The 15,557-nt window shown below is 35.3% G+C and overlaps 1 protein-coding gene across 1 annotated transcript; it reads left to right on the top strand.

The window, feature by feature from the left end:
• The first annotated feature begins 233 nt into the window (after positions 1 to 233).
• LOC113236681 lies at positions 234 to 15,076 on the top strand. The gene is made up of 11 exons (XM_026472841.1): positions 234 to 444; positions 5,242 to 5,358; positions 7,040 to 7,160; positions 9,245 to 9,444; positions 10,082 to 10,222; positions 10,455 to 10,595; positions 11,771 to 11,854; positions 13,296 to 13,426; positions 13,629 to 13,716; positions 14,964 to 15,016; positions 15,068 to 15,076. Exons 1-11 carry the CDS (start codon positions 381 to 383, stop codon positions 15,074 to 15,076), a joined length of 1,149 nt encoding a protein of 382 aa, XP_026328626.1. The 5' UTR covers positions 234 to 380.
• Positions 15,077 to 15,557: the final 481 nt, after the last annotated feature.

Below are 15,557 nucleotides of genomic sequence, written 5' to 3'. Positions count from 1 at the left end.
TTTGCAGTAACTTCCACTTATGACAAGGATTAACTTTAAATATGGAAACATAGAAGAAATGTATTGGAAAATATCCGGAAAAATATGCTTAATTATGCTTTTACTTGTATCCACGCCGAAAATACTAAAAAAGAAATGTGAATGGTCAATGTCAAGTGTCAATAAACAATAGGACCCATAGCGGAGTTCATCAGTTCAGTGTAAAGTAAGAAATAAAAAAAAAATTATCGCCTTTGATTGTCGTTGAGCATATTAATTCGGGCTGTTTTACATACTTTGAGAAATGTAAATTTTGTGAATTTACCAAACAGAAAATCACTATAACTAGTGATACATACATCATACCATCGGCAGTGCGTTGACAATCACTTGCTAGTGACATGAGTAATAGAAAGGAGAGTTTGAAAAAGTCCCTGGGAATTACAGACTACCCTTGGAGTTCAGGTAGCTACCATCTGTTTAGTTATATTGTTGCCTTTTAGCATTTTACTGAAGATCAAATGTCCGTGGCTCCCATCCTAGAGGTGTTCTAAGAGATTCAAAATATCTACATCATATATAATATATAAAATCTAGCTCATTGAAGTTGATATACGTACATATTGTGTAGAGAATACGCAAATAACATAATGTCAGCATATATGAGTGTGACCTGTAATCTTATAATTAGTGGAAACGTAAATTAATAATTATTATTACTCCAAAACTGTTCAACATATTGCACAGTATTACATAAATCCTTATAGGTACCTATTTGCATTAATTATTGTTAACTTGCAGGGATCTTTTTATTACATAAACTTTTGCTATAATACTTCACTTACATGATATTAATCTTCTTTGCTATAATCGTTTTATAGCATGTTTTATTGTTCAAAGAAAATAAAATAAAACACATTGTAAATTCTATTATTCTTTTTTTCATAGGTAAAATAAATTACACTTGAAAAAGTCAAATATAAGCTACGGCTCGTTCACTGTGTTGATTTTCCTAAGAAGAATGAGCAAGAAACTCTAGGGATTGCTCTTTTCAAATGAACTTAAATGCTATGGAGTATACTTTGAATGAAATTTGTGTGGAATCTAGAGCCATGTCGTCTTTCCATACATCTTTATCTAACATGTAGTCTTCAATTTTGTAATATGACTTCAATCAAAATATTCTTAATGTAGTTTTTAAACTTAGGAAATGATAATCTTAATATATGCTCTCTTATTGTAAAAACATACACAGTTCCCCTTAAAAGAGACAATGTCATTGGTTAAATAAAGTCATGGTACCATGAGTTTGGAATTAGCTCTAAGGTTAATATTATGGATATCTCTTTCTTATTGAAATTATGTACCTATATTTTTACGGGCAAATAAAATATTTGAGTAAATGTACTGTGATGCCACAGATATGATACCAGTCTCCTTAAACTTTAATCTGAGAGAAACCCGAGAACCTAAATGGTACACAGAAGTAATTGCTCATTTTTGCAAATATGGTTTGAATGTTTGCTGTCTATAGTGCCTACAAGTATATTGTGTTCAATTTTGCCTATGCTGAATGGTTCTAATGTAGCATTAAGTTTGCAATATATTCCAGCTAACATAATATGTGCAATTTGATAGCCCCAACAAATAAATGTTTATTACCTATATGTTTATTACACATTGTACACATTTATTTTGTGTGGTCATCAAATTGTTTATATACAATCATCATCACCATCTTTATTGTAGTGTGATCAATAGATTTTTTTATCCATCATTAGAAATTTGTTTTCTTTGTTCAATAAATATATATATACACTGTGTTTTCTTAACTGGGACAGTATGGGGAAATCCAAAACTATAGGAGATACAGTGAAATTTTCGTAGGAATTATTAAGTCTTTTTTTGTGAAAACAATTTTGGCATAGTACATTTTTTGGTCAAGCGTCCATAAAAATTAAAAAATTTGGTTATTTTTTTAGTGCCGATTAACTCAGCTTCATGTAAGGATCATTTAATTTGAAGAAAAAAATTGGGACAGCAGAGTCGTTTAAATTTAGTAAAATGCTTTTCATACAATCTATATAAATTTTTTCATACAATCTTTTGGTTCCTGATGAGAGTGTAGCAATACAACCACTGTTAAAAGTGATAACTTCAACACTGACTATGTTATTAGAGCTAATTTAAATTCAAGCTATTTTGTCACATTACATATAGGAACAATTGGAATGACATATAGAGTGTATATCCAACTGGCTTTTTGGAGTCTATTGTAAACAAGGATTCAGGAATCGGGCATGTTTTGAAAAAACGGGAATTTGAGTACTAGTCTTCAACAGATTTGGGATTTCCTGTTTGTTTTGGTACTTCTGGTACTAGCTAATTGTTTTTCAATAGTGATACAACAAGTGAAGTAGTAAGTAGTAGGAGTAATGGTACTCAAAGGGTTAAGAAAGGGATATGTTTCATAAGTAAAAATTGTCCATATTGGAGCTTTTTCCATTGAAAATAATGTAGTACAAATAAGTCAACTTGCGTTAATGTAAAGGTAAAAATAAGTCAAAAAAAAAAGTCAGCGGTGAGTGCTCTGAAGAGTTATTCAACCTTATCCCTTCCTCTCCTCCATGGGTGGTCCATCAGCGGACCACCCGTGCCGGCCTGCGTTGCCACAGTTGGACGGTCAGTTCAATACCGTCCCGCACTAAAAAGTTTGGCAATTCGTTTTTATGCCGAACCATCAAATTGTGGAACCAACTCCCGGCGCATGTATTCCCTCCCCTCTATAACATCGGGTCCTTCAAACGTAGTGTGAAGAAGCATTTGGCCAGACCGGCAAAATGATAGTGACGGAGTCAAGATATTTGTGTTTTCCATCCGTTACTCTCATCTCTGGACTATATTCGCACTTTCCATCAGGCGCGGTGCAGTCATTTTGCCGAGTCACAATAAAAAAATAAAAAATAAAAAAAACCTACTTTTTCAGCCTCCTTGTTCTCGGAAATTAAAATCAATCAATCAAAGTAATTTAAACCTGTAGACAACATCAAAACTATTGTTATGTAAATAATTTATACTAAAAATCACAGTCAATCAGATCTTAAATCTTAAAAGAAATGCAATCATTAAAAATTATTATACAGTCAGCCTTTCAAACTTAAATTAGTGTTCAGTTCTTTATTTTAAGCTATTGAATAAAAAAATTGTTTTCGTAATTTAAACTTTAATAAAAAATTACTTAGAAAAAAATTTTAAACCTACTAAAACTAAATATACAGGGTGGCCGGGATAGTGACGTCCAAAAAAAATGTAGGTGCCTCACATTGAGGGGTATCCGAATCACCCCCATGAATCGGCTCAAAAAATTATTTTTTTCAATTTTTACAACAATTTCTCGGGTTTTTTTTTGTAACTCAATCTTTATGAATTGTACTGTAACTGCACAAAATAATCGATTTCGTAATATCAATGGAAGCTACGAAAGTTTTGACTCAAAGTGGAAAATTCGCATTCGAGAGAGTCAGTCAGTCAGATTTGAATTTTCAACTTTAAATTAAAAATCTAAACACTAAACGATGTTGAAAACTTGAAGGTCTCGCCGCGTGTGGATTTTCAACCGCCCATGTGTGTGTGCTAATTATGAATATTGAATATTCCAGTTCGCTCAAATCGTGTCTCATCAGTCCATAAAATTTTATTTAAAAAATTGGAAATCCTCGCGCTGTTTTCGCAACATAATTTGCCAAAAATCAACCCGCAATTGATAATTTGTAGCAGTAAAGCTTGCAGTCGCTGAATATGATATGCGTGGTATCACAGACATAAGATATATGTCCGTGGTGGTATTCTTCCTCGTGAATTAGCTCTTGGATAGACGATCTTGGGATGCTCAGAGTGTGAGCCATAGTTCTCGTACTAGTTGATGGATTCTGACGAAGTGCTTCGTTTTGATTGAACGTTGACAGCTCGCATCTACATTATGTATATGTATATGTAAGCTTGCAAAAAAGTAAGTCCTCATATTTTTGGTAGGTGTGGTAGGTATCTGTATGTATAATATCAACCTACGTTTACGAGTATATAAAATAGTTGTACATAAATATTGATTTTTAAACACACCATTCTAACTAAAATTCTTGTTTTGTAAAAAAGGATATTTAGTTAGAATTACAGTCTTTAAACCTGTAAAATATGAAGGAAAATCAAATAGTACCGATTCCATACAAATTGTATTTTTAAATATTTAGTCGGTGGTACTATTGTACCTTTTACTTACCAGTAACCATTGACCTCATAATACTAGAAGTCCGTTCACGTGAATAAAATTATTAGTTTGGAGCGTTCGTTCAATGTCCGAGCAAGGACAAGACGAACTAAGGAACTTGATGAACTAGAAGACCGACCTAGTTCAGTTGACCGATTGAGGATCGCTCCCTATAAGGACCGATCAGGCACAATTCTATGAGGCGATTCTTGTTTGCATTGGTCAGCCGTGACCATGGGACTTGTAAAGGACCCGAAACGTTAAAAACAAATATACACGATTTAAATCCGGAATAATAGTTTCATCTCCTATGTATAACAATCGCGAAAACCTAAGAACACGATATATTTAAGAATAATAATTTATGGAGCATGTCACTTCAGCCATGTATTTATCGCTAAACGAACTGAACCGCTCTGAATTGCCATTCTCCACAATCACAGTGCGAGCTATTAATGGCAATTTTTGGTGGAAATAGGCAGGTGTGATTTCTATTCTTGGTTCGCCTCAGCGTTGGAAAACCACCTTAATCTCTGCGGAGCGTTTTTTACTCACTCCCCAGCCTGCATTTATCGTCGTTTATGCGTGGCCAGCGCCACACAGAGGCTACCGCGGAAGCGTTCTGGGCGCGGGAATTTTTGTAATGTACGAGTTCATATGAACCCTGGCCTGTGCATTAGTTGCAACCGCGACAAACATCAACGTGCCTTTGGCGCGTAATTAAAACCGAAATTACACTAACGAAAGTATCGAAAGAACCGGGAAACTATTTTGAATTCCCGGTTTTCTCGTTACCCAGGTAACTACTACTACTTTTGGGACCGGGAATTCCCGGTTCCGGATTCGTATTGTAAATAAATCAACGAATAAACATCTATAATATTGTAAAGTCTTTCGTTGTGTGTTTGTATTAACAGACTGAATTTCGATTCAAACTCGTTTACTTAGCATCAAATTACAGGTATTTTAGAAACTCACGCACAAACTGTTTATCACAGATGATGAACCTGAACCTGAGACTGTACAGGCGACTGCTGACCAGTCCGCTGAGAGAGGGAGCAACCCCACTAGGGATACCAGTCGACCAAGCGTGGGAGATGAACCTGGGACTAGTGGTGAGCAATGGCCTCATTTATTATTTTATATATTTTTATCTACTTTATGGTACATATCATTTTCCCAAGTCTACGTCTTATGCAATGACGTGCAAATTAATTGTGTAAAATTTACTTATAATGTATATGTAAGCTCTTATCAAGTATTCAAAATGTTTTTTTGAACAGTAGCTTTATGAATCTGTATTACAAATAAATATTTGAAAGCTTTACTTATGTATATTGCAAAGTCTAAACCTAAGATAGATAAGATAAAGATAAATTTATTTCAATATACTTAATCTAATACAATACAAGTAAAACAAATGTAAATAAAGCTTTTATAGTATTCAAATAAGAATTAAGAAGGGAATCTAAATTATACATTCTTCGTAGTAAAGCGGTCAAATTTCTTTATACTACAGCTTAAAAGTAGATTTTCTATATATAACAATAAAATAATTAGTAGTTATAAATTAATGGTTACCTATATAAAAATAATTATGAAACAACTTCCAGCCAGTACTCTATTTACATTCTATTTTATTCATGGCGAAATAATGTAAATTAGAATTTAATTTAAAGTAAAGGAATGTACCAAGGAAGCAAAAGAATCTATGCGAGTGTGCTGTGCGGAGTTGTGTACGAGATGCAAAGGTATCGAGTCGTCTGTGGTTGGTTAAAGTAACGGAATCAAATGGAGTAATTGAGTGCTTTTTCAAAATTATTTGTTGGATAAACAGTTGCCGAACCGAGAGGACGTCGCACTCGTTTAGGAGTTGGCTGGTTGGATAATCGAAAGGACGGAAGTTGATGACTTTAAGAACAGCTCTCGGCGCTCTTTCCAGGTTTATCACGGTGGTCTTATGTGCACCGCCCCAGGCTGTAATGCAGTAAAGTAGCAATGATTGACAAATGGCTAAATGCACTGATTGCAGAAGGGCGGTGCTAGCTGCATATCTAAAATTTTTAAAAACATCAATTTTCGAACTCAGAAGTAAGCGCTGCAATATGGTATTTGAAATTAAGATGTTTGTTAAATATGACACCTAATTATTTAATGTCGTTTGTATTGTCCAGTTCTGTGCAGTTTTGGACAAGCACAGAGGCTTAGATGAGTTCGAGGGCTTGTACAATCATTCACATTATATACGTATGTATAATATAATTTGAAATAGATACTTTGCAGTAACTGAAGAAAACTGATACTAGCGAGGATCGCCACAATTGTTATATTATTTTTTTTTAAACTGACACTAGCCCAAAACCATTAAAGGAAGTAATAAGTTATGGATAGGTTAAACATTCTATATTTAGGAAGTTTATTCTAACAGGGTAGGAAATTTGCAGTGATCTGGTTACTAAGTAAAGCATGTCGCTGCCACCATACCTTCTGTAGATACCATAGATGAATCAAATATAATTTAAGGAAAAAACTTACGTTAGCACACCTGCCTGACAAATCTAAAGGAAGTAGAAACAATTATTTAGTCGCTTGATTAATTTGGTCCAGTCCAGAGTTCTCCATTTACCAAGCAAGCTCTATCCAGCAAATAGAAGTAGACTACGCAAGTAGTCCATCAAGTAATGATACTACTTTACTACGGTATTACTTACACCAATGAAACCAATTACACATTTATTAAGAGGATATTTAACATGAAAACGAAAACAGTGGTGTAATCTTTTTTGTTTTCATAAGGAGGCCAACCGTCGTCTACGCAAGCAGCGGCAGTTCGGAGGCGACGGACGCGCATGGACCGTGACCTATTCTGGTCCCTCCTCAACACTCCTCGCAATACAGTCCCGTTATCTAGAAGCAGGTTAGTGTTATATTACCACATAATTAGTGACATAACATAAGTATTAAAGTAACTACTATGGAGATAGAACTTTAACACGTTCCCTGTGCTTGCAACATTTGTGGTGCATTTCGAGGTCCAAACGATACATGCACTTCAGCATTACATAGTGAAGCGTGGACTTTATAAATTTAAGCGTTAAACAAAATTTGCACGTGTAAGCTGGATCATCTAATAAAGATGATTATTTATTATTTGCATGTATGAACCACAAAAATTTATTTTTATTAATTTATTAATTAGCATGTGGTACTGGGTGACTTTTTAACCAATGTTGCCAGATTATCACTGTCGAAATAAAACACAAAAGTATTTATTATTGTTGTTATTACAAGTTAGAAAAGTCTATCATTGACTTGCATATATCGCTCATCGTAATAAAAACAAAACAACAATCAAATGTAAAATACCCAATAATCAAAAATTGAAAACCGGGAAAAAAGAGAGAGATAGATAGTATATATATATGTATATAATGCATGTGAGGGGTCAATTTCTGATTTCAGTTACATAGGGAACGTGTCAAAGAAAGGCTATTGGACAAAATTGTAAATAAAAAAAACGTAACAGATTGTAAGAAATGGTAAAGTATTACACAAATTCTTGTTAAATTACTTACTAATTATTTTAAATATAAAATTTTAGCCATTTAAGCGTCAGTTAATAACCATTTGTTCTATTGTGACTCGTTTGGATCTTACAGTCACACTTTATATACACTATATTTGTAGGAATATATCGAGCTAACAAAATTGTACCCATTTTAAAATAAAATTTAAAAAATATGTTATATGAGCTTTTTGACTCATTGTAACCACGTGTCACGCATGTCGTCGTTATTGCAGATACAACACTTTAAGATCAACAGATGAGAATGAGAGTCACATTTTTTGTTTGTTATATACTTAGTAAAAAAGGTCTAGAGGGAAGCCACTGTAAGTAAACAACTCGTAAAAGGCTTGTAATAAAATGCAATCACCAAATTAGAAACTGTAAGTTTTTAAAGTTTCCCTTGTGTTTATTTCCCTTAATTTTCACGTCACGTTAAAATGCAATTAAAAACGTGCACGTACGAGTAAATAGAGGAAAAGAATTGCGTGGAAACTAATATTTGTTGCTCGTTAGAATAAATTGAAGCTACTTGTGTCACTACTATTATTCCCTTTAACTCTTTCGTGGATGAGTACACGTGTATAGAGAAGTGTTTTGTAAGTAGCTCTACAGTATAGTGCAAGGCATTTTAGTTGGATTTGTGTATGTCTGAAATAATAGTTATTCATGTTAGACTTGCCTTTATTTTTATTTTCAAAATTATTCCACAGTCATCTTGAGTAGTAATTGCCACTTGAGTCACTAAATATATTGGCAAGTACATACAGACTCATTTAGCTAGGTTCTACATGGCGTACATAGATACATCATGTGTTACAAAGGTGGGGGACATGCACTTGATAATGAACATATTCACCATTAATTTGTAGATTCGCGAAACAAAAACTTGCAGTGTTTCATAAAATGTTATCGGGACGTAACTTTTTTTTTTACAATAATATATTTATTTGCTAACATTGTTCTTTATCTTGTGTTACATTCTGTAAAAAACTTAGGTTCGGTCTTCAGACCGAAATTGAAATTTTGAAAGATGAAATTTTTACAGAATAATTATATTGTAACCTAAGTGGTTTGTTAGTTCACTAACAAACCACTTAGGTTACAATATAATTATCGTAATATTAAGTTTGTTAAAATATCACGATGTTTTACTGACACGATATTAATTTTTTTTTATGAAATTACTTCACTAGTTTGTTAATGTTAATAATTTAATACACAAAAAAAAATCTTTCGATCCGGTTCTCCCAATTGGGAGAGCACGCTATGAAGGCGCTGGTTCGAATCCAGCTAGGTTGAAGGATTTTTTCTCAGTGTTCGATCGTTGTGTTAATAATAGTAACTGATTTTATATTATAACTTATTACACATATTTTATAACTGACTTTGTATCGATAATTATAATTAAGCTTAGACAAACATTTATCATCTAGTTCCAGAATAGAAGTACCACTGTCTCTCGTGGCGCGGTCCCATTCTTCTTCCGACGGCCGGGCTAACGATCGTCCAAACACGGCGCACAGTAACCCGTCGTCTGATGTTCAGCGAATCCTTGCCTTCGGCCGCCTTAACCGCGCCTATCGTGCGAGCAAATCCACTAGCAACCTGTATAATGGCATACAGGTTATACGTAGTAAGTTTAATTTTTTTCTAAATAAGAAAAAAGATCGGTTTCATAGGTAATACCCAAATATAATGGTATGTGCTATGTACCCACACTCTATGGAATATCTGATGATAGACTGAAATAAAAGATATATAAAAAAACTTACAAATTCAGTACAATACTTTTAGTGTTGTTAGAAAATGCTTAGTTTTTAACCATTAACTTCGCCTTGATTCGATTTTAGATTCAGTCTACTTCTCCAGCTTCTTGGAAATATCATGGGAGACCGTAATGATGATGGCGGATAATTTACACTTATACGGTTCATTGTTGGGCACGGGTCTCAGGAGACGGTTACACCGTAGTTCACTACGATAGTCGAGGCGCGGATTTGGGGAGTACACGCTTTTACGAAGAGCTTCGTCGTGAAAGTTACATTACTGCAAGTGATAATTACAAAAAAGTAAACCGCACATGATTCGAAAATGACCCAGTGGTACAGGCCCCGGTTGGAAATCGAATCCAGGACCTCATACATAGGAGGCAAGCGTTCTCCCAATCATCAATCAACAGTTACACATTATAATATAATACAAGTAGATAATCAGAGCAGTTCAATAAATTTATTTCGGGAACGAAACTGATTAAGATTACGTCTCAACAGACAACGGCCGGCCGAGTCGAGATTCATCCTCGATACATACAAACCCCGGGTTAACGCTTGCAGAAGTGTCGGCCATCGTGATGCGGCGCCGGGCGCAGTTGCGCGCTGCCTCCGACGCCGACAGAAATGTCGACAGACTTGGTAAACACTTGCAATTTTAATCATAGGGTCAATGGGGTCCAATACTAATATAAAAAGAAGTACTCATGTTATTGTAAACACAAAAAGCATGTGATTAACAATGACACAATTCACGGCCGTTAATTAATTAGTCCCGTAGCCGAATAATAACAAGGCGCGTGTTAGGTTTTAGTTTTGGGAGGCAGCTAGTGGTAATAATTTACGTAATATCTATTCATGTATACTGTGGTAGGTCCTACGCTGAACCAAGCAGTACTGGGCGATCCGCAGGCTTCGTCGAGCGGTGTGCTGCGGCCGCGGCCGCGTCTGGCTTCTACTGCCGCGCCCGCTCCGGGCATCGAGCCTGTTAACATTGACCATTCGGATTGTGATGGTGAGGCGAATCGATTTTAATTTTGTCAGGAACTAAATTAATTTAATTTATATTAATACTTATGTATGTTTCAACTTTTTAATACGGAGCTTGATCCTGTCTGCTACAGTAAAAAACTCCGGACGTTAAAATTATATAACGAACAGGTGCTGAATCAAAAATTATAGATTTTGAGTCTTTAGTGGTTATTCACTACATAGTTATTACAAATTACAGATTTCTTGTCACGGTATGATTTCTTTGTATTTTCCCGATATTCCGGAACGGTTCCACACTCCATCGTCACGAATTGAACTGGCCAGCGGCAGATGTGGGCTTTCAGAACAGATATATATATCTGTCTACCTTTTTTTGCTTTCGACGACTACCGTCATCTTGTTTACTTATGGCGTTATTTACCATTGTCACCCAAAAAATGGATATAAGGTTTGCGCTTAAAATTAAGCGCCAAAAGAGAAGCAAATCGGAAAAAGATAACAATACCATCAATACCTATTATTACAAGTTACGACGTTTTGGTTTTATATGAAATTTCGATTAATGTGCTGACCATCTTGCGGTTATTATACCTAAACGACGACGAATTCGAGGTGTTTATTTAGTTCTCCAAATAAGAAGCGACCATATTGCAGCGGTATGAGGTTTATTTTAGTTTCTTGTAACAAAAAAAAATGATTACGATAATCAGAAAATTGATTAAAATTAAATAAAATATTACATAGATAATTATTACATGTGCAACTATAACTTTTGCACTCCAAAGTAGCGAAATAAGGTATTTTTCTATGATTTCCGAGGTTTTACGCGAGATAATTGACACAACAATAACCTATGAAGCGAAAATGGCGGACTAAGCTCAAGTTTGCGGAACTCCGCGAACTGTTGGCACGCAAACTTAGCGCCTCTATTGTATTTATTGAACTTTGATTTAAAGCTGAGGTCGACTTGTGCAATAACATGTCATCAAATTCTATATTAGGTACTTATTTTATAATACATACATTCTATAAATATAAATGTTTTGTGAATGGGAATTCAGTAGCATAGCCTGAATAAATATAAATTGCACTTAAATAATTGAGAGACTATTGCATATGCATATAGACGTCATGACCTGAGTCAACTATATATCCTAGAAGTGTATTCGTAACTTATTCTTTGATTTGCTTCCTCAGACGTCGACATGCCTTCGGCCACTGTGTCCCCGCCACCTACAAGGAACGAAAGTAACGAGGAACAGGAAGTTGACGTGTCGGAAGGTACGTATCAGTATTATACGAGTCGGGCAATACACGTTCTCGCCGAGGTACAATATAGAGCTTTTCTCAAACAATACGAGTAAATAAAGACTAAAGAATGAAGGAGAATGTGTAATAGAAAAAAAAAAATTGATTAATATTATAAGACAAATTTTGCTTCTTGTTTTAAATTAGACGGAATACAGTCCTCTTCTCGCTAGAACTCATTTTCGCGAAGAACATATAAAAAACAACAAAGAACTCCAAAGTATTATCGTTTATTTTACTGCATTTTTTAAGTATACATGGTGTAGGTATATTCGTACACTATATTTTTTTAATAGTGTTTACCTATTTACTTGGGAAGGCAAATTTTATACCTGTAAGGTTATGCCTTTTCATATATTATCGTGGATCACAATTAAACGCAAAATAAGTATAGCACATTATTGTAGAGGCCGGGAAGTAAGGGATTGCTGGACGAGTATGAGTTACAAGGATGAGCGCCAACGAGGCCTTGTGTTAATACCACTCAAGCTATTCCCGCCGAGGCATGTAGTATTTTCCTCAAACAATGTGAGGAAATAATAAAAGACTAAAGAGAGGAAGATGTATATTAGAAAAAGTAAAAAATATATATTATATTAATTTTAAAAGTAATATTTGACGTGTTTGGACAATTGCTAAAAGAAAATGTTATTGTTTTTTCCAGACACATTAATAGTAGTGTGCTAAACTTCAAATGATGTGTTTGAATGTATATCTATTACTGTATTTTCGTTATTGCTTTTTTCTGCCTCTGTGGCCGAACGGTTACCATGCCGGACTGCCACGCAGAGGTCCTGGGTTCGATTCCGAGGCCGGGAGAAATATGTGTATGGCCTACATTTATTTCTCTCGTGAGTATGGGTGTAATTTGTGGTTGTCTATGTGTGTGTCCGTGGCGCCCGCAACACAGGGTTTCCCTAGTGCGGGGCTATGTTGTGTGTGCGTTATTATTATTATTTCACTAGCACTCATTTTCGCGACCAAAATCCAAAAAAGACGAAAAAACTAAAGAATACCAAAACACTTTAGTTTAAATGTTACTGCCATTTTCTTTTTTTTTATAAGTAAGCAGTACTGGTAGGTATTTTTAATTCTCGCAACTATGGACACTGGGCAGTCGCACATATATAGCTACAAGGAGCCACATGGAGTTGTTAAAACCACCAAATATTAATTTTGATAAAAAATATAGAGTAACCATTCATAAATAATTTCTATTTTAATTAATTATACACTCCTATTAGATCCATAGTCCAACCACGTTGACATATGTTTTCAACTTCATGAACATGCAGGTTTTCTCAAGATGTTTTCATATCAGTGTGAACATGTTTCGAAAAGACTCAATTTAGGCTCGTTGCAGAATCTCGATTTCCTCCTAAATAACTAGGTTATCACTGCTTTTTTTGTCTAGTAGTGGAAGTCAACAACGTGTCTGCTGTATCGCTGGAAGAAGAGATTGTGGAGATAGACCCGGAGCCTGAGGTCGCCGAGGTCGCCGGTGGTGCCAGCGGAGGCGATGACCAAAACGCGCCAGATGCTGAGGTGTGTTATAATTTAAGTTACTCCAAAGAAATAAGCTTCTTTGTTAGGTCGCAATAAATGTTTGTATGTACTTTTCAAAAACTTCTCGACCTATCACAATACAATCCTAGTACTCTACAGAAAGAAGTACATTGGTGGAATCGCAAAGTAAAATTCGTGTTTCTTTTTACATTTTATCTTAATTAATGTTTATTTGATACAGGAAGCTAACGAAAACGGTAATCTGACAAGTGAACAAGTTCAAATACAGACACAGCCACAACCACACGGCGTCAAGAGAAAGATTGATGGTATGTTGCTTAATCGTGGCTAGTGGAAATATTGTTTTTATTCGTATCCCATGTGTAGAGTAGAACTCCTTGTGAACGAGTTCGTCCAGGGTAGTACTGCCACCTTTCTATTTCCGCCGCCAAGCAGTATGTCAGTATTACTGTGTTCCGTTTTGAAGGGTAAGAAAGAAATTACAGGCACATGGGACTTGTCACCTTATGTCACAGGGTGACAGGCGCATGTATTTTAGTTTGTTACTATCGAACGTAATGGGCGTAAATTCGTCCGTTGTTTTCAGTTTTCGTCCGTTGAGTCTCTTTTTGTTTATAACTTCTCGTAAATATCGCAGAATCTGCAAAACGATAAATCCTACAGATCCGCGGCAGCGTCTCCCTTAGATTGCGGTATTGGTTTTACCAACCTACCTGTGAAATACGATTATAACGGAAAGAATGTTTCGAGATAATGGCAGAGTTACGTTAGCTGAAACATGATGAAGTCGGTTAACAAAAGAAATACATACTGGCAATGATATTATACTTGTTACTATGCTCACTGCAAACTGGTAACTCGGACACAAATTACTTTTTCGTGAAGCGTGCTATCTATCCCTGATATCGGGAACTTTTTTGTCAGTCTTACCCCTTTCTCGCGTGGCATATTTGTAGAAGGAATTGCCTACTAAATTTTTGTAATAAAGTAGTTAATCTTCTATTGCAAATCAGTCGAATCAGTACATTTGATATTACGTGTTACGTACTAACTCAACACAGCGAGCATATTATATGCTCAATAACCTATTCATACGTAGGTACAAAAAATCTTTTTTTAGCTAGATATCGCTCAACGTTAAGAAACTGACAGTTGTAGATATCAGTACGGTTACAAGCTAAATAGTGATTTGAATTTGTTTTAATATGATTTTATTAGGATAATTTGAAACATTTCATGCGTTTATTTTATTCAAACTTGTAATTATGACATTTTAAGACGCTAAACAAATCTTTTAACAATGATTTCACCATTGTTCTTTGTACGGGGGAACCAAATTTATTTTCGCTTGTTGCGTGATAATGCTTTTTTATTTGTTATAAAGAAAAACAAAACTTTATGTCTAATTACAATCTAGTCTTTTTCAAGACTAATAATAATTTGGCGTGATAATGTAGATATGAGTATTCTAAAATTGAACTGATTGGCAGGTATCTCTATGTTTCGAGACATTTGGAAGTAATGATGTACCAACATTCAACAGTTCTTTTTTCAGATTACGAAGGTGACGGCGAAGGTGAACCAGACTCAGTTAAAGAGTTCAATCAAGTGAGTAGTTTCTTTTTACATATGTTAAGTAATATGTTCTCACACCAAAAGGTGATGTAGCTCCGGTAACTCGTAACTATAACATAGACGTGTGTAAAGGTCTACATACCGGGTGGAACGGAATGACCGACATACATGAAGTTTATTTACTATAACTGCCTCCGTGGCCGAACGGTTACCATGCTGAACTGCCACGCTGAGGTCCTGGGTTCGATTCCCAGGCCGGGAGAAATACGCGTGTGGCCTACATTTTTCTGTCGTGAGTTTGGGTGTAATTTTTGGTTGTCTATGAGTGTGTCCATGGCACCCGCGACACAGAGTTTCCCTAGTGCGAGGCCTATGTTGAGTGTGTGTAAGTAAAAAAAAAAAAAAAATTGTAAAATCAGTGCAGTTGAAAAATTCTCGTCCAGATGACTTTACGCGTTGCCCCAACCCTAATAACGCGAACGAATGACGTTAGTAAAAATGGAAGTAAATTAATTTGCTACTCCGCGAACTCCGTGAAGGTTAAATTGTGCAAAATAACTGCGCTTGTATTGAA

Source organism: Hyposmocoma kahamanoa, unplaced genomic scaffold, assembly GCF_003589595.1.
Source record: "Hyposmocoma kahamanoa isolate Upper Pololo Valley unplaced genomic scaffold, ASM358959v1 92, whole genome shotgun sequence".
NCBI classification, from domain to species: Eukaryota; Metazoa; Arthropoda; class Insecta; order Lepidoptera; family Cosmopterigidae; genus Hyposmocoma; species Hyposmocoma kahamanoa.
The sequence above is the reverse complement of the archived record's forward strand: the minus strand, read 5'-3'. Positions and strand labels throughout refer to the sequence as shown.